This window comes from Quercus robur, chromosome 5 (assembly GCF_932294415.1).
Source record: "Quercus robur chromosome 5, dhQueRobu3.1, whole genome shotgun sequence".
NCBI classification, from domain to species: Eukaryota; Viridiplantae; Streptophyta; class Magnoliopsida; order Fagales; family Fagaceae; genus Quercus; species Quercus robur.
In genome coordinates, this window is record NC_065538.1 from 569,781 (window position 1) to 596,569 (window position 26,789).

The following is a 26,789-nucleotide window of genomic DNA, read 5'->3' on the forward strand; positions in this document are numbered from 1 at the left end:
ATCACCAGCAGACTCGGCATCTCCAAATTTTGGAGAGAAAAGCCACTGTTCAACCCAAAAAATCCCTCCACCAGACTTAGCATATCTAAAGAATATTTCTCCTTAAAATAATACCGGTTGAATTAAAAAAAGACTTTTTTCTCTTTCCTCCCTTTCTCTTTCTTCTTCACTCTCTCGTGCTTCTCTATCTCAATGGTTACAATCAAAACAAAAACCCAATCGAAAGATTTGAAACACAAAAACAATCTTTCTCATAAGCCTAATGAAATCTGAACAATAAAATAAAACTAATCAAACCAGAACAACCAAAAAAAAAAAAAAAAAACCATGTAGAACGCCGATCTGACCAATATGGTGATTAAGCTGCATGTTCTTAGAAGTGGGGAGGACTCTAATCTTTGTTCTCTACCGGTGATCTATGTGTTTATGAAAGAGAATTTGTTTGTGTGAGATTCAGGGAGAGAAATTTGTGTGTGTGTGTGCGTGTAAGAGAAAGAGAACAAAAGAGAGAGGGAGAAGGGGAGAAATGTTCTGGAGATAACTAGAAAAACAAAAAGTCAAACAAAGAGTGAAGATAGATATTGGGGGTAGGTGTATGTGTGTGGAGGAGAAAAAACAAGAAAAAAGAAAAGAAAAAAAAAACGTATGGATGAAAAAAAACTAAAGAAAGAAAGGAAAATAATATAAGGAATAAGAAATCAAAATTGAGTAACATTTCTACAATATTTTCACAATATTTTCATAATAAATTTTAAGTGACAAATTGTTATTAGTTGATATTGGTAAGTAAAAAAATAATTTAAATAGTGGGTTCAAATTAGAATTAGTAACAACTTTCCACATAAATTTTGTTGTGAAAGTATTGCGTAAAATGTTGTAATGTTGTGAACATAACACTTCTCATTGAAAAATATAGTTGTTAAAAAAAGAATAAATGATGATTAAAAAAAGAATAAACAATGAATGAAGAAATAATATTTAAATAAGATAAAGAATCTGTTGGAAAATGTATTTGAAAGAGTGGGTAGGTAAAAGATAAATGTCAGTGTTCACTCTCCAAACGGGCAAAAATTTAGAAAAACTGCTGTTGATGTTCTAAGTCTAGTATAAATATAAATTTCATTTGCCTTATTTATTTATCTTTTTTAATTTTCACCATTCCCATGGTGACAATCACGTTAATACTTGGTCAAAGTCAAACCAAACCTTTCTTTGTCATTTTTATTTTTATTTTTGACTTTTTGGTTTTTGCACTAGTAACTCACTTGACACAAAAATTAAAAAATTATTATATAAGATATGTGGCACAAAATTAGACTCTAATTAAAAATCTAATTGGATTTTCTATTTTTGACTTTTCGGCATTTGTCCTAATAACTCACTTGGCATAAAAATTTAAGAATTATACGAGACATATGTCTTAAAATTAGACTCCAATTGAAATTTCTTTTAGTTTTGCAAATTTAACCGTTATATTACATGTTACATACACACAAATTTTCTTACCAAGTAGATGTTATTTATCATTCAATTTATAAATTCATATTTTATGTATTATTTTAAATTACAAAAACTTAAATTTAAGCAATTGTAAAGATCTTGTCAAGATCTTTACAATAGTTTAATTTAAGCATGTTAAAAGTGAGGGCAATTGTTTAGCTCATGCACTTGCGTCCTTGACTTTACAATGGTTTAATTTTAATCTTGTCAAAATATTGTCTAGAAGAGCTCTTTCATCTGCAAGTTTAGATGTCTATTCCAAAATGATTTAAGTTAACAAAGTATACTTAAATTTTTTCTATTAAAAAAAAAAAAAAAAAGTAGGTAACACCGTAACAAGTTAGAGGCTTTGGATTGGAAGCTTATGTTCTAGGTTACACTCACACTTCTTAGTTCATCCTTCTCACTTTTATGAACTTTGTATGTCCACTGAGGCCCAATTCTGGCATTTAGAAATTACTATGTTGTACTACAGAACAAGCAAAAAACAGCAAGCCTCGTAGTACGCTCGGTTTATTTTAGTAATCAAACTAACCAACAAAGGCATGGACTCCACTCTGTTTCAACTTATGAACGTGATTTTCTCCAAACATGCTCCAAATTACGTTGTAAATAGTAGCAGCGCTGTTAATTGTGAGCGTGCGAAGTGCGAGAACGACTATGAATGCGGGTAGCCGGTAGCAGTGGGGTCTTAAATTATGTTATATAAAAAGTTAGCGGATAGCTAAGAGCATCAGCAACGGAATGGGTAAATACCAAACTTAAGCTTATTTTACCATTCAGTCTGAAATGACCACTCCATTAGATGTTGTAAAATGTAACTATTGTAAAAGAAAATACAATTCTGATAAAAGAAAATTGTATTAGTTTATTCAAAGTTATCTCTTTCCCATTGAGAACCATTAGCAGAAACCAATCTTTCAGTAGATTTTTCAAAATATTTTGAGGGAATTAATCCTTCTTGAATACAGTTCATATCTACACCAGAATCAATCATAGCAATAACAGTGAAATGATAATCAGGAGAAACAATAATTTTGACTTTTGTAAACCATTTTGGAGGAAATAATTTATTAACAAAAGCAAGCTGGGGATTAGTGAAAGTATCAGGAGTACCTTTATCAGAAAATGGAATTACTACTGATCCTTTTGGACAAAAAGTAAAGTTCAAATTTGCTTCGAAATTTGATATTGACACTAATACTGCTTCAAACATGATTCATGCTAAAATTAAACATCTTCAATTTCTTCAGCAAGAAGTTAGATACAAGAAAATTGTTGAACAAATTTCTGATAAATTGTTGCAATCCAAAATTGATAATTTTCAGAAAATGTTGATTGATGATGTTTGCTCCGATGTTCCTAATGCTTTCTGGCATAGGAAAAAACATATTGTTGATTTGCCATATGTCAAGGATTTTGATGAGAAAAATATTCCCACTAAAGCTCGTCCTATCCAAATGAATGTTGAAACTGTTGAATTTTGCAAAAAGGAAATCCATGATTTGTTGCAGAAAAAATTGATTAGGAATAGCAAGTCTCCTTGGTCTTGTTCAGCCTTTTATGTCCAGAAAAATGCTGAAATTGAAAGAGGAACCCCAAGATTAGTCATTAACTACAAACCCCTGAATAAGGTTTTAGAATGGATTCGGTATCCTATTCCCAACAAGAATGACCTTGTCCATAGGTTGAATGAAGCCGTGGTGTTCTCTAAGTTTGATATGAAATCTGGGTTTTGGCAAATTCAGATTAGTGAGAATGATAGGTACAAAACTACTTTCACCACTCCTTTTGGACATTATGAGTGGAATGTTATGCCATTTGGCCTTAAAAATGCCCCAAGCGAGTTTCAAAATATCATGAATGATATTTTTAACTCCTTCAGTCATTTCACCATTGTTTATATTGATGATGTTCTTGTTTACTCTAGCTCTATTGACGAACACTGGAAACATTTGAATTCGTTTCTAGATACTATCAAAAGAAATGGTCTTGTTGTCTCAGCCAAGAAGGTTAAACTATTCCAAACCAAAATTCATTTCCTTGGCTATGATATCTCTGAAGGACAGATTCGTCCTATAGATAGAGCCATCCAGTTTGCCGATAAGTTTCATGATGTTATCATTGACAAAACACAACTCCAAAGATTTCTTGGGTCATTAAACTATGTTGCAGACTTTTACAAAGATATGAGGAAACAATGCAAACCTCTGTTTGATCGGTTAAAAAGTAATCCTCCTCCTTGGTCTGATGTTCATACTTCTATTGTTAAACAAATCAAAACTCATGTTAAGACATTGCCTTGTCTTGGTATTCCTACTGTTGGAGCTTTCAAAATTGTTGAAACTGATGCCTCTGATGTTGGTTATGGTGGTATTCTAAAACAAAGAATTTCTCCTGAGTCATCTGAACAAATTGTTCGTTTCTATTCTGGTATTTGGAACAATGCACAGTTAAATTATAGTACTATTAAAAAGGAAATTTTATCTATAGTACTATGTATTTCAAAATTTCAAAGTGATTTGTTAAACCAAAAATTTTTGTTACGTATTGACTGCAAAAGTGCTAAATATGTTATTGAAAAAGATGTTGAAAATATTGCCTCCAAACATATTTTCGCTAGATGGCAAGCTATTTTAAGCGTTTTTTATTTTGATATTGAATATATTAAGGGTTCTCAAAATTTTATCCCTGATTTCCTTACCCGTGAATTCCTGCAGTGTCACCATGACAAGTAGAAGACCAAAAGATAATCCTCCTGCTGAAACTGATAAACAAATTGTTAAAAAGGAACCTGCTTCTCCTCTTGAAATAACCAACCGTTTCACCACCCTAGGAACCATCCCTAGGATTAATTACTCCACTGTTCTTGCTTCATCTTATGATCCTTATGCCTTAACCCCTGTTAACCGGCCCATCAAAACTGTTTATCCAAAAAATTCCCCTCAATACATCAAAAAACAATATTTCCAACACCTGTTTTATATTGAACCCAACAGAGCCTCTATTTCTGATCCGCTCAGACTTGCTAGGAGTTATTTCCCTCCAAAGTTTCATTGGATTCCGGAGCATAGGGAAAAGAATTTAAATTATTATTCTGATCTTCTGCGCCATGAAAGATCTATAATTATTAACACCATTTCTGATCACAAAGATGTTTCCAAAATTATTTACCACAGTGTTTACTTGGCCAATTTTATTTCCGAAGAACAATGGGGCTCTTCTCTTACATCTACTAGAACAATGCCAAGTTCCCCCATTCCCTATTCATATTATGATTATATCATGGCTTGGTCAAGATTCATGCTGCACCAGAATGAAAACATGCTGTTAATAACAGTGAAATGATAATCAGGAGGAACAACAATTTTAACTTTTGAAAACCATTATGTTCCAAATAATGAGGTTACAAAACAACATTTAAATGTGATAAAGAAATCAAATTTTGTTAAGATTGATAAAACCATTATTAGGTCTAGTCATCCTCCTCTTGATTCAATTTTGATAACTACTAAGAAAGATGAAGTGACAAAAGAGGAAGTGAAGGCCTCTCCTTTCAAAATTGTTGCTGATCAAACTCCTATTGTTAGCCTTATTGAACAAAACAATTTTACTAATCAATCTTTGCATATTATTGGTCAACAGCTTGACCGTATTGAAGAAAAATTTGTTGAAAAATCTGTTTCTGTTTCTGAAAAACCTGTTCCTGTTAAAACTGAGAAACCTTTGATTGATTTACCCAGTCAAAGAGAAAAAGTTATGTTCAAAACTTCTCAGTCCAAGACTCTTGAAATTGTTGACAAAATGCTTTCTAATCTAAAGATTAAAACTGAGGGTACTAGTACTTCTACAAGTACTCCAATTGCTCGAACTATTTCTAAAAAAGAAATTGTTTATGAAGAAAATACAGATTCTGATACTGTTTCTTATGTTTCTTCTGTTCCTGCAAAAAGAATCTTTGATGATGATTTCCCAGAAATTAAAAGATTTGTTGGGAACTCCAAATGGTTTGATAGCAACTTGAACCATACCAATATGCAAATAACTGAATTTTTTAGCAGCAAGGAAGTCATTAATATTCTTTTTAGTAAACAAACAGCATTTTTCATGAATTCTTGAAATTGAGAAAATTTGTTCAATAGTTCTAGCTTTGTAAGCAGAATGAAAAGCACTTTCAACAAAACTAGTTTTATAAATGGTTTTAGTATCAACTTTAGGAATAGTCCATTTACGAAATTCAGGGATCACCTCATTATCATCAATAGTGTGATCTTCTTCATTTACAATATCAGGAGGACAACTAGTCCTGGAGCTGATAGAGGAGTTGGATCTCCATATGAGAATGAGATGTTTTGAGGGCTGGACATTCATCCAGTTATCTCTTTCCCATTGAGGCAAAGTGCTCCAGCATCGGATCGAAACAAAAGGACTTTCAAATTTTTTAATAGCAGTCTGAATGATTTGTGGGAGCTGGCTGGTTTGGTCATGGCTTGTTAGTCTTATGAGCCTAATAAAGCCATACTCAAACATTTGGGAGAGCCAATCAAGACTCCTCATATCATCATCTGAACCATCATCATAATTGACTAGAAGGCCGGGAAACGGATGTTTCTTTTCATACACTCTGAAACTACTCCCAAAGTGTTCTTTCCAATCAACTTGTTGAAGAATGTCACTAAAATCATCTGAATTAGCAGGATCAGGAATAGCAGTTGTAACAAGTATCTTGAAATGTTCGAACCATAAGTCAGAATAATAAAAGAAATCTTAAATTGCCGACACGGGTTAAACCTTCTTCATGCTGATAAAAAGAATGATGACTGTTTGCCTATTTTTTATGAAAGTATTGTTTGTAATGGAGTCAATACCTTGGTCTGTACTATTCTCAAACACTTTGTTGGTACTCCATCCAATATTTCATCTCATGATTATTTAAATGATTTGAGTTGTCCAACTATGTCTGAATACATATGGTATCAAGATGTTTTTATTTCCAGAGTGATGCTCCGGAAAGATTGTCTTAAGTTTTATTGGAAAGAAAAGTTTATTGACGGTCTGCCTCCTATCTTTGCTCATAAGGTAAAACAAGAATTAGTGGATAAAAATGATTCTATTGATTATAATAATTTAACCTATGAAGATATTTTTAGTACTATTAAAAAACTTAGTACCAATAGGTGTAATGATAAAAAATTGTTAAAACACCAACTAAGGTACAGATATAACTTTGTTAAACCTAATTATTTCTATGTTAAGAAGAGATTTGTTAACTGTGGAAAATCTGGATACTTTAATAAAAATTGTAAAAGAAAACCTAGAAATTTAAAAGACAAATTCAACATACTAAATATTGATAATTCTTCCGATATTAAAATTGGTAGTAGAGATTCTTGCTGCAATGTTATTAAAACCAATGTTCTCACCAAGAGTAAAGAGGATAAAACTTTGGAAAAATTTAATAAAAAGAAAGCTAAAGAACTAACTGTTAATGATTTACAACATGAAATTTTAGTTCTTGTTTTACCTTATGAGCAAAGATAGGAGGCAGACCGTCAATAAACTTTTCTTTCCAATAAGGCTTATGGCAATCTTTCCGGAGCATCACCCTGGAAGTAAAAACATCTTGATACCATCTGTAATCAGACATAGTTGGACAACTCAAATTATTTAGATAATCAGAAACACGGGATGAAATATTAGATGGAGTACCAACAAAATGTTTGAGAATGGTATAGATCAAGGTATTAACACCATCAAGAATACCACAACCAATACTTTCATCAAAAATAGGTTCACAATACTCTGGATTTTGCGGAAGATTTTGATTCTCTTATTTGTCTAGCCTGCACAATGGCCAATGCTCCAATATTTACTACTGCTAAAAGTTGATTTTCCACTATGATGCTTCCGAAGGATTCCAAAGATTAATGTTCACGTGAAGACAACAAAATGCATGCCTATTAGTTCCTTTTGTTGGCTTCTTTCTTATTGGTTTCTTTTGTCTCTAAAGGACACCAATAATGAGGCCTTGTTCCTACACTTATAGGGCACTACGGAGGATTCCCAAAATCCTACAAGTTTTCTCACAAGATTGGGTCAAAAAAGAGGAGAGATTCCAATTTTTACTATTCAGTCACTATTCATCTGTCACTATTCACTGTTACTGTTCATCCGTTACTATTCATGACACTGTTCACTCCGAATTTTGCCTATTTAAGGGGGGTTGTCCCTTATGTTTTAGGGCTTCTGAAGCAAAGTTAGAAGCAAAGTTTTAGTTCTGATTTCTCTTCCCTTAGAACTAGCCTTCTTAGAGAGAGAACCCATTTGCTTCCACTACTACTATTGTTCTACTACTACCTTGTTCATCTTTGTTCACTACAAGCCTTGTAATCCTACAAACCTTGTAACTAGGACTAGTTCAAGCTTTGTAACTGTTGAAATCTTGTATTCACTACTACTACTGTAAGTACTTATCTTACTTTCAATAACAAGTATTTTCAGTTCTATGTTCATTACTTTACTTGTTGCTACCACCACCTTGGACGGATTACCGCCATACCGGATGGTTTTAAATTGCTTTCATTTATTTTGAACTATTGTTCTTATTTACTTTGAATTATTTTGATATATACTGCTTGGCTGGTTCTACCGCCTTATTATTGTTCTTACATTCAAGTTATTTATTTTCAAGCTATTTACTTTCAAGTTCTTTACATTATTTCCATTTACAATATTACTGTGCTATAAAGGGGGAAGGGGACACGCTGCTGAAGAGAAGGAGACGGAAGCACAGTAATATTGTAAATGGAAATAATGTAAAGAACTTGAAAGTAAATAGCTTGAAAATAAATAACTTGAATGTAAGAACAATAATAAGGCGGTAGAACCAGCCAAGCAGTATATATCAAAATAATTCAAAGTAAATAAGAACAATAGTTCAAAATAAATGAAAGCAATTTAAAACCATCCGGTATGGCGGTAATCCGTCCAAGGTGGTGGTAGCAACAAGTAAAGTAATGAACATAGAACTGAAAATACTTGTTATTGAAAGTAAGATAAGCACTTACAGTAGTAGTAGTGAATACAAGATTTCAACAGTTACAAAGCTTGAACTAGTCCTAGTTACAAGGTTTGTAGGATTACAAGGCTTGTAGTGAACAAAGATGAACAAGGTAGTAGTAGAACAATAGTAGTAGTGGAAGCAAATGGGTTCTCTCTCTAAGAAGGCTAGTTCTAAGGGAAGAGAAATCAGAACTAAAACTTTGCTTCTAACTTTGCTTGAGAAAAACTCCCCAAACATAAGGGACAACCCCCCTTAAATAGGCAAAATTCGGAGTGAACAGTGTCATGAACAGTAACGGATGAATAGTAGCAGTGAATAGTGACAGATGAATAGTGACAGGTGAATAGTGACTGAATAGTAAAAATTGGAATTTCTCCTCTTTTTTGACCCAATCTTGTGAGGAATCTTGTAGGATTATGGGAATCCTCCGTAGTGTCCTATAAGTGTAGGAACAAGGCCTCCTTATTGGTGTCCTTTAAAGACAAAAGAAGCCAATAAGAAAGAAGCCAACAAAAGAAACTAATAGGCATGCATTTTGTTGTCTTCACGTGAACATTGTGGAAAACTAGCTTCTATCAGTAGTAAACATTGGAGCATTGGCCATTGTGCAGGCTAGACAAATAAGAGAATCAAAATCTTCCGCAAAATCTGGAGTATTATGAATCAGTACCGGATTTTCCGCAACAATATTTTATCTTGGCTGTTGTGTAAGCCAGATAAAGTAACACCAGTCTCGAAATAGTAGTGACCTCATCAATCAGTAGAGGGAGCATCGGAGGGATAACCATCAAAAGGATCAAAAAGACCTTGTGGAGAATCACAAACATGCTCATGGTAAATAGCATACTTATTACAGAATCCGCAATATAAAATTGGCTCAAACTTTGGAGTTTTTCCTGGGATAAGAAGAGTGTTTAGATTAGGATGATCTTTTGTTTGTAGGTGAACAAAGGCATCAGCATAGGGTTTGGGGCCAAAAACAGCAATTCTACCTGTGCTTCCTATGAAATGATAATTTTTCCATAGATCATGAGCAACTTCACGAATTTGATTATTAAAATAATTTCTCCAGCATTTTGCAAGACCAAAAGGATCTTTAAAGGACAATTGAGAATTTCCCTTGAACCATGGCCCTTGGTGAGTATAACCATTAATGAGAATGAGATGCTTTGAGGGGTTAACATTCATCCAATTATTTTTCTCCCATTTTGGTAGAGTGCTCCAGCATCTAATAGTAACAAAAGGTCTAGTGGAAGAGTTTTCAAACCCTTTAATAGCATTCTGAATGATCTGTGGAAGTTGGCTGGCCTGTTTGTGACTTGTCAACTTTACAAACCGAACAAAGCCATATTCAAACATTTGGGAAAGCCAGCTAGAATTAGGATCATCATCATCATCATCTGAATCTTCATTAGTGAAATACGAACCATCATCAAAATTAATAAGGAGACCAGGAAATGGGTGTTTCTTTTCATATACTCTGAGACTGCTCCCAAAGTGATCTTCCCATTCAAGCTGAATAAAGACATTATCACCTTCGTCTATTTCATCAGGGTGAGGAATAGTAGCAGTAACAAGTTTTCGGAAATACTTGGACCATAGGTCAAAAGACCTAGACATAGCCTTGCTATCCAGAATACGAGATTGTAAATTTGAAGGCAAGTTGGCAACAACACTTCTTAACATGGATTGGGTCTTAAGACTCAATCTAGCATAATCAGTGCCCATTATAGTCTTTTTATCCATCAAATGGATTTCCTCTTTGCCAAAGAGTTGACTAATGTAGGCTTTAAGACGGCTCACAAGAGCCTCATTTTTTGAAACAAGTTTATTTTCTGGAACAAAGTCAATATTTGAAGCAAGGTCATTTTCTGGAATAAGGTTACCATAATGGCTCATATAAATCTCGTTTTGAGCAGTAAGGTTAACAAGGTGGATTTCAAGGGCTCTAAGGGTTTTGTGGAAAACATTACTGTGGTTTTTGGTAAAAGCAAACTGAAGGTTATCAAGAATGAATTTAATAGAATCTGGTAATTCTGAATAGGTTCCATTGTGGAATTGCAGATTTTTTGACAAAACTTCCTGTAAAGCAATTAATATATCACCATTAGAGTATGTCACCTCTGCCGGGACATCTCCTTGAAAGGATGTTGATCCACTGGGTTTTACACCAGAAGATACGCCTTCATGCATTTTAAAAGGTCGTCCCGCTGGGAACCTTTTGTTATGAGAATAGTCCTGTGCAGGAGCTTTTCCCTTGTTTTTCCTTTCCATAATAATCCACTTACTAGTGGTATAAATATGAATATTATTATTGTCCCACTTATTAATGGTATTTATCCACGCATCATTATCCGATTCCTGCAAAGAATCATTAATATTGTTAGGATAATGGATAGTTTTTAACATTTTGGTGTTATGAAAATTACCTTTAAAATCATCAGAATTCATTATTAGTTCTTGAACAAGTTCATTCATGGGAGAGTCTTTCTTATAAGACAGATTATCAATATCAATTTCAAACTTTGAAGCAAATTTGAATTTTACTTTCTGTCCAAATGGATCAGTAGTAATTCCATCATGTTCAACAAGAAAGGGATACAAAGCGTTAATAAATGGCAGACCAAGAATCACTTTATCAGTCATATTTTTGACAAGAACAGAAGGAATCTTGAAACAAACATTATCATGGCACACCTGAGCATTAGTCAATTCATACTTAATTTTCATTTGAGAACCATTAGCAGAAACCAATCTTTCAGTAGATTTTTCAAAATATTTTGAGGGAATTAATCCTTCTTGAATACAGTTCATATCTGCACCAGAATCAATCATCGCAATAACAGTGAAATGATAATCAGGAGAAACAATAATTTTGACTTTTGTAAACCATTTTGGAGGAAATAATTTATTAACAAAAGCAAGCTGGGGATTAGTGAAAGTATCAGGAGTACCTTTATCAGAAAGAAGAGCCTGTTGACTGGAATCATTTCCATCACTGTGCTCATTTTGTTCGTTACTAGATTTATTAAGATCTTTATCAAGTTTTAGCATTGTCAATTCTTGTTTAAGATTATGGTTATCACTTTTCATGCTTTTAAATTCATGTTTTAATTCATTTATCTCTTGTTTAACAATATGAATTTCATTTTGGAGATCATTAACAGTTAAATCTTTAGATTTCTTTTTATTAAATCTTTCCAAAGTTTCTTCAAAACTTATGGTTGATTTTGGTTTTTTACCAATTTCTTCTCTTATCAAGTTTTTCTTAAACCTATCCAAATAATCTTTTTGGAGTTCAGGGTTTTGAATTTGATTTATTAGCTGAATTATCAGTTTTTCATCTTCTTCACTCTTGGTGAGAGCATTAATAACATTGCAACAGGAATCTCTACAACCAATTTTAATATTAGGGGAATCAGAAGAATCATCAGCAGATTGATAGCAAGAATCAGATGAAGAAGAAAAATCATCTTCCAAAGAATCAGACGGAGTGTTTGATTCAAGGATTCTAAATAATTCTTCTTGCACATTATCATCAATGTTTAACATGTTGAACTTGTTTTTTAACTTACCAGGTTTTTCTTTACAATCTTTACTAAAGTGTCCAGGTTTACAACAGTTAAAGCATTTACCTTTACTTGGTTTTTGTTTAACATGTTTTTTAGAAACATTTTTCTACTTAGCACAGAAATCATTAGGTTTAATAAAGTTATTTCTGTATTTTTTATGGCTTTTATCATGTTTTTTACTTTTCTGCCTAGAAGGAGCAATAGGAGGCAGACCATATTGTTCACAGAAATTTCTCATTTCATATTTAGCTTTTCTTTTATTCTTTAATTGGTGTTTTAACAATTTTTCATCATTGCACATATTAATACCAAGTTTTTTAATAGTGTTGAACATATCACCATAAGTTAAATTATCATAATCAATAGAATCATTTTTACCCATTAGTTCTTGTTTTACCTTATGAGCAAAGATAGGAGGCAGACCGTCAATAAACTTTTCTTTCCAATAAGGCTTATGGCAATCTTTCCGGAGCATCACCCTGGAAGTAAAAACATCTTGATACCATCTGTAATCAGACATAGTTGGACCACGATCAGGAATACCACGACCAATACTTTCATCAAAAATAGGCAGACCTTCTTCATTCTTTTTAACGGCATGTTTAATAGACTCTTTGGATTCTTCAATGATGTATGAATCCCACCATCCACGAAGAGTACCAGAAAAACCAGTAAGAAGCAAGTTAACAATTTCAGGTTGATCAAGATCATGGTTGTTTTGATAAGCAATACCGACCATAGACATGTGGCTCATTTTATTAATGATTTCATGTTCAGACAAACCATCAATATTCCATTCATAGAGCTTATCAGCAGAGACAGAAAACTGTGTTTGAAAAGATCTCTCTTCAAACTGCATATCAGGAGGAGTAGGTTTTGGATACCAATTTTTTGTAAAAGACATGGGTTTGGAGTTCCCAACAAATCTTTTAATTTCTGGCATTGGTTAGGGTGGTGGGCCTGGTGGGTGTGGACTGTGGAGGTAGTAATGACTCTATTGTCCAACAATCCCTGGATCCGTTTAGAGCATCAGAATCAAAGAATGATATCCTATTCTATTTTACCATCTCAAAAAGCCACTTTATTACTTATACCATATCATTTTGCAATACCTTCCACGTTCTAAAACTCTTTTTTTATTAAAATATTATTTTTTAATCTTTCTTTATTATTTTTTTCTAACCGTAACTTTTGATTTTCCTGGCTTTTCCAAACCCATCACCCCACACACACAGCCACACACACAAACACAAACTATCAAACCTTAAACAGAGCCAACACACAATACATCAAACCAGTTGGAGCCAATGATCAACCAGAAAAACCCAGCCGTCCCAGAAAACGTCGATGATCAACCCAGAAAAACCCAAGCCACCACTGCCCACTGCTCACTGCTCACCAAAATCCCACCAGAACAAAAACCCATATTAAAAAAAAATAAAAAAAAATAAAAAAAAAAACCCATTGGAAACCTAGAAGAACCAGCCAACCATGCGGTGACCCACGCCGATTTCCACCAAACCGATCACCGTGACCCATGCCGATCTCGCCATGACCTCACCGGACCCAAACATTGGCGATCTTCAACGACCAACAACCCACTTCAGCCACAACTCAATCACAACCCAAACACCGGACCCAACCACGACCCACAACCCACTTCAGCCATACCCACCTCTTCCTTTAAGAACCGGTCAGAAAAAAAAAAAAAAAAAAAAAAAAAAAAAAAAAAAAAAAAAAAACCCCGATCAAAACCCAAACACCGCCGCCGCTAGATCAATGTTTCCTCCATCATTGATCAAAGATCAACCACCAAAATTCCACCAGCACAAAAACCTAGGCATCGCCGATCAACCCCAATCACAACAGGAAAAAAAAAAAAAAAAAAAAAAAAAAAAAAAAAAAAAAAAAAAAAAAAAAAAAAACCATATCAACCCTGATCAAAACCCAAACATCGCCGCGACTGCTGCCGCGAGATCAACGTTTCCTCCATCGTTGATCAACCCAGACCAACGTTTCCTCCACTGTGATGTGTGATGTTGATGTTGGGAGGAGAATGATATTTGGGTCTGAAGAGAGGAGAGAGCAGATGAGAAAGAGAGAATGAAGAGAGAGAAGATAACAGAAATAATGAGGGAGGAGAGAGAAATTTCAGGCTTAAAATATTATTATTATTTTTACAATACTGCTAAGTATTGCAAAAAAATTTGCAATAGTTGCCTTTAGCATTCTCTGATGCAGTGGGTTTTTAAGCTTAAAATGCTAAATACACCTTACATAGGGCATTAGAATTCTTCAATGCTAATGCTCTTAGAATTATCTTTGATTTACATTCTTCATCTCTCCCTTTTTCTTTTGCATTGTAGATCAGTAGATGTTATGTTTTAAAAAAAAAAAAAAAAAAATTTAATTAAAAAATTAAAAAAAAATCCATGTATCAATACTTATCAAAAGGAAAAAAAAAAAAATCTACTCAGTAAGACTATTGATGTGCCCTGTCAACACTAAAGGTACTTATTTTTAACAAATCAAAATTGGGAACTACAATGCTTTCTGTCCTCGTATCTAATTTCATTTTGTACATGGAGAAAATGTTTGATGTCCATATTGGTACATATTGATATCATACAGGTACTTGCCAATGGAGATTTTAGGCTCAATTCTTGAGCTTGGGAAAATAATATTGGCTCCGATTATTGAATATTATAATCATTACAGAGGTGCTGATGAACATTTGAAAAATCTAAAGAGAAAACGAGATGATTTAGAATGCAAAAAGTCGGACATAGAATTAGAAATGAGGGGAGAACTTGTTCCAGGAAAGAAACCAAAAAGAGAAGTTAAATCTTTGCTCCAAAAGGTAGAAACGATTAATGAGGAGATACAAAAGATTGAGCAAGAGGCTATCAGAGGGAAGTATCTCTCACGTATGCACTTTGAAAGAGTTGCTTGCGGGAAGATACTAGAGGTGACAGAATTAATTGATCAAAGTTGTGGTTTCGGTGATGGTTTGGTAATTGGTCCACCTGTAAGGAATGGAGACGAATTGCCAACAAGAGTATTAGTGGGAGAGAGTACAGCCAAAAGAACATTGGAAAAGATTTGGGAACACTTGTTAGATGAAGATTTTAGAATAGTTGGTGTTTATGGTATGGGAGGAATTGGTAAAACAACTGTGATGAAAGAAATCAATAATCGCCTATTAAAAGAGAGAGACGAGTTCAATTGTGTAATTTGGGTTACGTATCAAAGGCATTCAATGTTATCAAACTACAAAATGACATTGCATGCCATTTGAATCTAGAGAATGAACTCTCTAAGTTCAAGGATGAAACAACGAGGGCAGGGAAGTTGTATGCAGAATTGAAAAAAAGGAAGAGGTATGTGCTAATCCTAGATGATATGTGGAAAGCATTTCCTTTGGAAATTGTAGGGATCCCAGAGCCTACTTCAGCAAATGGTTGCAAATTGGTATTGACGACTCGAGATGTTAATGCTTGTAATGGAATGAATTGTGTAAATGTTAAAATGGAGCTTCTTTCAATAAAAGAGTCCTGGGATTTGTTTTTGAAAACAGTGGGCTGTGATGTTTCGAATATTCCAAAAGATGTTGTGGAAGGAGTTGTCAAAGAATGTGCCCATTTGCCTCTTGCAATCATCACTGTAGCAGGAAGTTTGAAAAATGTAGTCGATATTTCAGAGTGGAGGAACACATTGAATGAGTTGAAGACACCAGTGAAGGGTCTCGAACATGTAGATGTAGTATTTCAGAAGCTTCAACTTAGTTATAAACGCTTAAACGATAAGAAACTCCAACGTTGTCTCTTGTTTTGTGCACTATACCCTGAAGACTACGAGATTTATAGAGACAATTTGATAGTGCATTTGATTGATTAGGGAGTAATAAAAAGCATGAGTAAAAGGCAAGCAATGCTGGATAAGGGCCATACTATGTTGAATAAACTTGAAAATGCCTGCTTATTAGAAGGTGGGTCTCATGATGAGTTTATTGAAAAAGAGTAATTTGTGAAGATGCACGATCTAATAAGAGACATGGCCCTTCAGATTGCAGGTCCCAAGTTCATGGTATCAGAAGATGTTCCTGATGAAGAAGAATGGGGAAAGGATGTGGAGAAGGTTTCTTTGTTAAGCAACCGTGAATCAGAGTTTCTTTATATATCACCAAAGTGTCCTAAGCTTTCGACCTTGCTTCTACAAGGATATGCAACCATCCCAGATTCATTTTTTGTGCATTTGCATGGACTCAAAGTTCTTCATGTATTTGGTGGTAGGATTAAATCTTTGCCGAATTCGATCTCTGACTTGGAGAATCTTACTTCATTAAGAATTTACCGTTGTTTTGATTTAAAGCGTGTGCCTTCATTAGCAAAGCTTACAGCATTAAGGAGCTTGGATCTTTTGGAATCTGCAACGAAAGAAATACCTCATGGTTTGGAAAAGTTGATCTATTTGAGATACCTCAGTCTTCGTGCATACAATCAAGAGATGCCACCTGGGATTTTACCCAAACTCTCTCAACTCCAGGTTCTCAAACTTAATTGTGGGTCAAATTCTTTAACAGTGAATGGAGAGGAGATAGTAAGGTTGAAGAAATTAGATTTTTTTAAAGGCAAATTTTGTGGCTTGAATGACTTCAATACATATCTTGAATCCTTAGAGGGAGGACCTAGCCATTACGTGTATTGCGCGAGAAAAACAAAGCCAGCTAGCGAGTTGGGTGAAACTGTAAAACTGCTCCCAAAGGACGTTCAGGCCCTAGCAATTTTCGGGGGTCAGAATTTAAGATTTTTTTACAAATCCATGAAGTCCGTTTGTATCAGGGAGTGTGAAGAAATAGAAGACGTTTTTTCTTATTCTTTCACTTTTCCTCTTCAAAGCCTTGAGATTGTACAACTCGTAAAATTGGATAAGTTACTGGTACTATGGAAGAGAAAGTCACAGCAGCACCAATGGTTGTTGAAATGGGCTGTATGTGTGACTTGAATTGTCAAGCCCAAGTCCACATAAGTTGATAGAATCCTAGTGAGCAAGCCACATGAGAGAAAATAGAGAAAAGAGAGGCAGTCAGCTTCTATTCTTATTTTTTATGTGAGAGAGTGCTAAGGTGTAATTGAGATTTGGGTTTCTTGAGAGTGTTCTTGTGCACTATTGTATTTTCCCTGATAATAGTAAAATCCCTGCAACTCCGTGGACGTAGGCAAATTGCCGAACCACGTAAATATTGTCTTGTGCGTGTGATTATTTTCTTTGACGTGTGTTTTCTCTATTTGTTTTGTTTCTCACAAGTTAGGAATTTTTGGTTAAATTCCCTACAACTGGTATCAGAGCCTAGGGTTAGGTTTGAGTGGGAGCAATGGCAGAGGAAGCAGGAAAGGCGTCTGGAATAGAAAAGTTTGATAGCATAGACTTCGCGTATTGGAGGATGCAGATTGAGGATTACCTTTATGGGAGGAAATTGCATCAACCGCTTCTAGGGGAAAAACCTGAGGCTATGAAGGCTGAGGAATGGGCTCTTCTTGACAGACAGGTACTAGGAGTTATCAGGTTAACTCTGTCTAGGTCTGTTGCACACAATGTTGTAAAGGAGAAGACCACAGCAGATCTGATGAAAGCTTTGTCTGGTATGTATGAAAAGCCGTCAGCAAACAATAAGGTGCACTTGATGAAGAAACTGTTCAATCTGAAGATGGCAGAGAATGCATCAGTAGCACAACATCTGAATGAATTTAATACTATCACAAATCAATTGTCGTCTGTAGAAATTGATTTTGATGATGAGATTCGTGCTCTGATCGTCTTGGCTTCTTTGCCAAACAGTTGGGAGGCAATGAGGATGGCAGTAAGCAATTCTACAGGAAAGGAAAAACTCAAGTACAATGATATACGAGATTTAATTCTGGCTGAGGAGATTCGCAGAAGAGATGCAGGTGAAACCTCAGGATCTGGTTCTGCCCTAAACCTTGAGACAAGAGGCAGAGGTAATAACAGAAATTCAAATCGGGGCAGATCAAAATCCAGAAATTCTAATCGGAACAGAAGTAAATCTAGATCAGGCCAACAGGTACAATGCTGGAATTGTGGGAAAACAGGTCACTTTAGGAATCAATGCAAAAGTCCTAAGAAGAAGAATGAAGATGATTCTGCTAATGCTGTAACAGAAGAGGTACAGGATGCATTACTTCTTGCAGTAGACAGTCCACTTGATGATTGGGTTTTGGATTCAGGAGCTTCGTTTCATACCACTCCACACCGAGAAATCATACAGAATTATGTTGCAGGTGATTTTGGTAAGGTGTATTTGGCTGATGGTTCAGCCTTGGATGTTGTGGGTATGGGAGATGTTCGAATATTGTTGCCCAATGGGTCTGTTTGGTTACTGGAGAAGATTCGACATATTCCTGACCTGAGGAGGAATCTGATTTCTGTTGGACAACTTGATGATGAAGGACATGCAATACTATTTGTTGGTGGTACTTGGAAGGTTACAAAGGGAGCTAGGGTATTGGCTCGTGGAAAGAAAACTGGTACTCTGTACATGACCTCAAGTCCAAGAGACACAATTGCAGTTGCTGATGCAAGTACTGATACAAGCCTATGGCACCGAAGACTTGGTCACATGAGTGAGAAAGGGATGAAGATGCTGCTGTCAAAAGGAAAATTACCAGAATTAAAGTCCATTGATTTTGACATGTGTGAAAGTTGCATCTTAGGAAAGCAGAAAACGGTGAGCTTCTTGAAAACTGGCAGGACACCGAAGGCTGAAAAATTGGAGTTAGTACACACTGATTTGTGGGGGCCTTCTCCGGTTGCATCCCTTGGAGGTTCAAGGTACTACATCACTTTCATTGATGACTCAAGTAGAAAGGTATGGGTTTATTTTCTGAAAAATAAATCAGATGTATTTGAAACCTTTAAGAAGTGGAAGGCCATGGTTGAGACAGAAACAGGTTTAAAAGTAAAATGTTTGAGGTCAGATAATGGAGGAGAGTACATAGATGGAGGGTTCAGTGAGTATTGTGCTGCACAGGGAATTAGGATGGAGAAGACCATTCCTGGGACACCACAGCCGAATGGTGTGGCTGAGCGCATGAATAGAACTCTCAATGAGCGTGCTAGGAGTATGAGGTTGCATGCTGGACTACCAAAAACTTTTTGGGCTGATGCTGTTAGCACTGCAGCTTACCTGATAAACCGAGGACCTTCAGTTCCCATGGAGTTCAGACTTCCTGAGGAGGTTTGGAGCGGTAAAGAGGTAAAGTTTTCACACTTAAAAGTTTTTGGTTGTGTTTCCTATGTTCATATTGATTCTGATGCTCGTAGTAAACTTGATGCAAAGTCTAAAATATGTTTTTTCATTGGCTATGGTGATGAGAAATTTGGCTATAGGTTTTGGGATGAACAAAACAGGAAAATCATCAGAAGTAGAAATGTGATATTTAATGAACAGGTTATGTACAAGGACAGGTTAACTGTAGTGTCAGATGTTACAGAGATAGATCAAAAGAAATCTGAGTTTGTCAACTTAGATGAATTGACTGAAGGTACTGTCCAGAAAAGGGGTGAAGAAGATAAGGAGAATGTAAATTCACAGGTAGATCTGAGTACACCTGTAGCTGAAGTCCGCAGATCTTCCAGAAACATTAGATCTCCACAGCGTTATTCACCCACTTTAAATTATCTCCTGTTGACTGATGGTGGTGAGCCAGAATGTTATGATGAAGCCTTGCAAGATGAGAATTCAAGCAAGTGGGAGATAGCCATGAAGGATGAGATGGATTCCTTGTTGGGGAATCAAACATGGGAACTGACTGAATTGCCAGTAGGAAAGAAGGCTTTGCACAACAAGTGGGTATACAGAATAAAGAATGAGCATGATGGTAGCAAACGTTACAAGGCCAGATTAGTTGTTAAAGGGTTCCAGCAGAAGGAAGGCATTGACTACACAGAGATATTTTCTCCAGTTGTGAAGATGTCAACAATCAGACTAGTACTGGGAATGGTGGCTGCAGAAAACTTACATCTTGAGCAGTTAGATGTGAAGACAGCATTCCTTCATGGTGACTTGGAGGAAGACCTTTACATGATTCAGCCAGAAGGGTTCATTGCTCAAGGACAAGAGAATTTAGTTTGCAAACTGAGAAAGAGCTTGTATGGCCTAAAACAAGCTCCTAGACAGTGGTACAAGAAATTTGACAGTTTTATGCATAGAATTGGGTTCAAGAGATGTGAAGCTGATCACTGTTGCTATGTTAAATCTTTTGACAATTCTTACATCATATTACTGTTATATGTGGATGATATGCTTATTGCAGGGTCTAGCATTGAGGAGATTAATAATCTGAAGAAGCAATTGTCCAAACAGTTTGCAATGAAGGATTTGGGAGCTGCAAAGCAAATCCTTGGTATGAGAATCATTAGAGACAAGGCTAATGGTACATTGAAGCTTTCACAGTCAGAGTATGTGAAGAAAGTTCTCAGCAGGTTCAACATGAATGAAGCTAAACCAGTGAGCACACCCTTGGGTAGTCATTTCAAACTAAGCAAAGAACAATCACCGAAGACAGAAGAAGAAAGGGACCACATGAGCAAGGTGCCCTATGCCTCAGCTATTGGCAGCTTGATGTATGCTATGGTGTGTACAAGGCCAGACATTGCACATGCAGTGGGAGTTGTGAGCAGATTCATGAGTAGGCCTGGAAAGCAGCATTGGGAGGCAGTCAAGTGGATTCTGAGATATCTGAAGGGTTCATCAGATACATGTCTTTGCTTCACAGGTGCAAGTTTGAAACTGCAGGGTTATGTAGATGCTGATTTTGCTGGTGATATTGATAGTAGAAAGAGTACTACTGGGTTTGTTTTTACTCTGGGTGGTACAGCTATATCATGGGCTTCAAATCTACAGAAGATTGTTACTTTGTCTACTACAGAAGCTGAGTATGTTGCAGCAACTGAAGCTGGAAAGGAGATGATTTGGCTACATGGTTTCTTAGAAGAATTGGGTAAGAAGCAGGAGATGGGCATTCTACACAGTGACAGTCAGAGTGCAATCTTTCTTGCCAAGAATTCGGCTTTTCATTCAAAGTCGAAGCACATACAGACAAAATACCACTTTATCTGTTATCTTGTTGAAGATAAGCTGGTAATGCTTGAGAAAATTTGTGGATCTAAGAACCCGGCAGACATGTTGACTAAGGGTGTCACTATTGAGAAGTTGAAGCTGTGCGCAGCTTCAATTGGTCTTCTAGCTTGAGGACAGGAGGATGAGTTGCAGGGATGAGGGACTGTGTTATGGAGGATTGTGGCTAATGCTTGCAGCTTGTGAGCCCTTAAGGGCTAAGGTGGAGCTGATGGAGGAGTTTGCTCGTGTAGCTTGATCAATTCAAGCCAAGGTGGAGATTTGTTGAAATGGGCTGTATGTGTGACTTGAATTGTCAAGCCCAAGTCCACATAAGTTGATAGAATCCTAGTGAGCAAGCCACATGAGAGAAAATAGAGAAAAGAGAGGCAGTCAGCTTCTATTCTTATTTTTTATGTGAGAGAGTGCTAAGGTGTAATTGAGATTTGGGTTTCTTGAGAGTGTTCTTGTGCACTATTGTATTTTCCCTGATAATAGTAAAATCCCTGCAACTCCGTGGACGTAGGCAAATTGCCGAACCACGTAAATATTGTCTTGTGCGTGTGATTATTTTCTTTGACGTGTGTTTTCTCTATTTGTTTTGTTTCTCACAAGTTAGGAATTTTTGGTTAAATTCCCTACAATGGTCCCACCTGGCACCTTTTCCCGTCTCAAAGAATTTACAATATGTGAGTGTCCGAATATAAGGCAGCTCTTTGCCTGGAACAGATTACTGTCTTTCGGTGTCTGCAATTAAAGGAAATAATAGCTAGGCCTAAAGCATCTGATGAAGTTGACGAAGAAGAAGCAAAAGAAATTGTAGAAATATTCCCCCGATTGAGGAGATTGACATTAGTGATTTCACCGGAACTGAATACCATATGCAGTAGCAGTAATGTAATACTTTGTGATTCTCTTGATTCTATTGAGATAGAAGAGTGTCCGAAGCTTAAGAGATTACCTCTTTCTCTGCGCCGTATCAATGGACAACTATCTTCTCCGCCTTCTTCATTACAAATCAAAATAGAGAAAGAATGGTGGGAATTGCTGGAATGGGACAATCATGATATGAAGATGGTCCTTGAACCTTGTTGTGAGTTCTTATTTTAAGGGTATGACTCTCTCTATTCACATTACATATTTGTTTTCTACTTCTTCTCCTCACTTTCTTTCTAATCTCTTTTCCCTTTTTCTTTTATGCCCAGCAGTGAAATCTCAATGTGGGTGAGAGCAGTTTAACATGACTCCTCTTCTGTAAGTCAAACCCCGAACATACATGCTTATATCCATTTTAGTTATTCTTCCTATAAAATTATTTTCATTGGTTTGTTTTCCTGCGTTGGTTTGACATAGGATATGTCACCAAGCCAAAACTGACTCAAGAAATAATTTTTGTGGTGTGGATTCGCAATGAGAAATTGGCTCTCAAATGTGTTTATGTATACTTTCTTAGCTCTTTTGGTTCTGATTTCGTTCTTATTTGAACTTTGTTTATGTTGTGATTTATGAACGTGTGTTCTTCTCTTTGACTGAGTGGATGATCTCCAGTAATAATTGATACTCGATGGTAATTTGTTCGGTAATTGTGCAAGGATTCAAACCTTGTATGTGTCTGTTTTAGAGATAATGTAAACTAGATAGACTGTTTGCGCGCAAATGTTTCCAATTTCTTGAGCACACGACGCATGCTAGAATGATTCCAAGCACTGATGGATCTTGGTTCCAAATTTTTCCACTTGGAGAGTTAATTATGATCTGAACTGCACAACTTATATAAAGCTAACTTGCAGTCAATAAACAAATTATCCGGTGTTTCTTCTGCATTACAGAGAAGACACAGAGTACTGACATTTAGATTTTATTTTGAGTGTTAAATCTTAGTACGCAAAGCACTGATTCCAATTCACTTGCGTTTAGATGTTGACTCTCCTGTTTCTATGATTTGCCTTGCCCCTAGTTTTTAGTTTTTCTTTTGGATGGTGTCACTGTTGACCCCAGTGTTAGTTCTAAAAGATTTTGGAGCTCATTTAATATCAATGTTTTGGTTCTGTGGCTGTATTATGCATGAATTTACATTTCCCTCTTTATGTCTTCTTATTTTTATCTATCAAAAAAACAAAATGTCTTATTTATTTTATTTTATGTTTTTATATTGTCCTCCAGGGAAGTGAGAAGCTCCTTCAGCTTGTCTCAGATAGCTCTTCAACTCTCAACTCTTCTACGGGGAATGAGAATGAAACCAAGCATGATGGCTCTAAATATGGTATCCATAATTCAGTTGGTACTCCATGGGTAAGTTAATGACCCCTGTGGGTTGCCCCAGGCACCCCTTCATTTATTACCAGTTGTCTTGACATATATCTTTGTATCGTCCATTATTTTGTTGCTTTGACCATTGATATTTGAAATTTTCATTTGGTCTCCATATGCTGGGTTAGATCTGACACACTATCTTTTAGGCTTGTTTGATGAGGACTTTTTAGGTTAAATCTTAAACTTACAGAGCAAGGGTCTCTTTGTTCCCGAGTGGTGCCATGTGTGTAAACATAGAGAGGAGGACATGAACCACTTGTTTCTTCATTGTGACATGGCGAGGGATATGTGGTCTCCTGGGTGTTTCTTGGGTGATGCCTTTTTCAGTGTTGGAGTTGCTGGTGTGTTGGATCTGGCAGTTTGGTGGGATAAGTAGTAGGGAGGTATGACACACTGCTCCTTTGTGCCTCCTTTTGTGGTGTATTTAGAAAGAACATAGCCCTCAATTCTTTGAGGGCCAAGAGCTTAGCGTGGTGAAGCTGAAATATCCTTTTCAGTACAGGGGTTATTAGACTTTGCGGAGTCCTTGTACATTTCTTAGTTGCTTGCTGTTTTTTCTTTTTTTGGTGTTTTCTTCTTTACGCAGTCAGTGTATGGGGATTGCCTTCTGTTTTAATGAATTTATTTACTAATAAAAAAAATCTTAAAAACTGTTATAAAAAAGCCTTCTTTTTATACCTTGTCATTGAATTTACCAAACCAAACAGGCAATTGATATGCCAACTATGGTAGCTGATTATTTGCATTGGTCTTAATTCTATATAACAATTCAGCATATGTATAATTGGAATGCTTTGGACCAATTAATGTTAATATAGACTTCCATTGGGGCTGCTTTTGCTAAAGTTTGTTAATATCTTTCTTTGTAATCAGGTTTTGCAACCATCAAAGGAACTTGAAGAACTTCTTCATCGTGTAGATGGGCATGACGGTCTTAGTAAATGTGCCATTTCAGATATTTGCAAGATCTTTGATTTGAACACCAATGATGTTCTAAAGTACAGGGATTCAATGTAGTTAATATCATTTTATCCTTTGCCATCTGAATTGTGATTGTCATATGGCATTTCATGGAAATGAAATACACTTTCAATTTCTTTCCCTTCTTTTGACATTTGTTGTTGGAATAACTATGCCATGTCTTGTAACCTTGAACGAACAGAAGAAATTTTGAATATACAAGAAATGCTTAGATCAAAGTATCCAACCATTCAAGGTTTTTCCTGATACTTGAGGAGGGCTCATGAATAATATTTGATTGATCTACTTGAGGCTTTGTATTTGCTAAAGTGAAGGCTTTGATAATGTAAGATTGTGTTTGCATTTGGTAAAAATGGATGTGATAAAATAGAGTAGCAACAACAGCATCAGCACCAATCACTTCCACCTCTTACATGTACATGTACCCCTTTTCTTTCTTTCTTTCAACACCATAACCCCTTTTACTTTACTTACATTCTTATTTACATCTCTATTATGTTGGTGGTTACAGATGGTGGAGAATTTAGCGGAAGTTATTGACCATGGAACCAGGGACTAGCAATCAGATACTTTGGTACTCTGCTATTGCTATTGCTATTGCTACGCTTTCTCATTTCTATTTTACTATTTTCTTTTCTAATATTTTGCAAAATCCTTTTTTTTTTCTTTCTTTTTGGGGGGTTTTAATTAGTATATGCAATTGTTATGAAAGGTGGCTGAGTTGAACACCCACTTTGAGAAGTGCCAGCTTCTGTTGAATTCAATTGCGTCTTCAATTCCCACCAAGGCTATGGTAATTGCCAACTCCTTTTTTTTTTTTTTTTTTAAATCAAAGTTATTCATTTATTTTATCCCCTTGGGTTTTATATGAATTTATGTGATTTACGAATTATTGGTGGTGTTTGATTATATGGTGTTTGTTTTTCCATGTTATGTGTATTGAAGAGTATACGAATCCATTATTTGGAATCAATTGTGGTGAGAATGGTTCAACGAACCATGTTGAATTGTTCATTTACAATGCGTTTCTCAAGTCTAAACCATGTATATAACCTATTATGTAATGTGGGCTTATTTAGTTTTCATTCTACGTTTGAGGATGACATTGCACCGTTATCATTATTATTTTTTTTTTTTTTGGGCATAATCAAAGATTTTTATGGGGTTCATTTTACCTTGTGTTTTAGTTTGTTTGTGTATTTGGGGAATTTGAAAGTTATTGTTTTGTTTACAGACGGTTGACAGTCAGAAGCGGAAGCTGGAGGAAAGTGAGCAGTTGTTGAATCAGCGGAGGTCTGTATTGCTTGATAATTTGAAATTTGTTGCAAATATGTGCTTTAATTCAATATGTGTTATCTATTTATTAATTTATTTCATTACCAGGGATCTGATTGCAAAGTACCGAAGCTCTGTTGAAGGACTTACCAAGTCTGAGCCATAACCCTATCACCCTTGTTATATGTGGTAAGATATATGTTATATTTTGTTTAATGGCCATGTAAGTTGAATGGGGAATGAATGCTAAGTAAATGACATCAATCTTTGCTTTAGTTTTAGTGACTATTTTTGGTCCTTCCAATTTACATAAGATTTTTTGCTAAATGGTCTTCTTGTTTCTTGATGACCTACTTTGGCCTTTTCATCGTAAAAGTTATTCTTAGGAAACAAACTGAAACATAAATGAAGAAAGAAAGCTGTTTGGGGTTGGAGTTTCATTGTTTTTGAGAATAGAGGTACGTGGTACAACCTCTATGACATAGGAAAAATTGGAGAATTTGTCTACATATGCTTAGGGATGGCAATTTTGCCCCGCCCCGCTTTGACCCGCCTGCCCCCCTTTGACCAACCCCGTCCCCCCCCACCCTGCACGGGTTTTCTCCGCCCTGCAAAGGTGGTGGGGCGGGGATGGGGCAATATTTTGTCCTTGCACCCCGGGGTAGGGCAGGGATGGGTTTAGTATTTTTATCCCCGCTCCGCCCCATCCCTGCACCGCATTAATATGGACTATAATTGTAAATTTAGTAAACCCTAAATCACTAATATTTAAAGGGAAACACAAGACATTAGATAAAATATTTTTTATTCTAAACCTACTGCTATTGCTGCTGACCCTTCTCCCTTCTCTATAGCCTATACACGTTTTTCAATTTTAAGCCAAACTCCACTCCAAGTCTCCAAGTCCAAGACGTTGCTTTTTACTTTTTAGGTTCATCTCATTCCTTTT

General features: G+C 35.8%; 2 protein-coding genes across 6 annotated transcripts in view; both read left to right on the forward strand.

Moving 5' to 3' along the window:
- Window positions 1-24,813, forward strand: part of LOC126724745 (probable disease resistance protein At4g27220) — a 94,266-nt gene extending 69,453 nt beyond the window's left edge. For 3 of the 5 annotated variants that reach the window (XR_007655104.1, XR_007655106.1, XR_007655105.1), the window contains 2 exons: window positions 23,435-23,563; window positions 24,458-24,813. The gene's annotated coding sequence lies outside the window, so the exon portion shown is untranslated. Of the gene's footprint in view, window positions 1-22,624; window positions 22,807-23,434; window positions 23,564-24,457 lie in introns of those variants that run through there. The other 2 variants (XM_050429118.1, XM_050429120.1) reach the window with 2 other exon arrangements.
- Window positions 14,777-16,032, forward strand: LOC126724808 (disease resistance protein SUMM2-like). Its single transcript, XM_050429201.1, has 2 exons — window positions 14,777-15,299; window positions 15,440-16,032. Exons 1-2 carry the CDS (start codon window positions 14,777-14,779, stop codon window positions 16,030-16,032), a joined length of 1,116 nt encoding a protein of 371 aa, XP_050285158.1.
- Window positions 24,814-26,789: the final 1,976 nt, after the last annotated feature.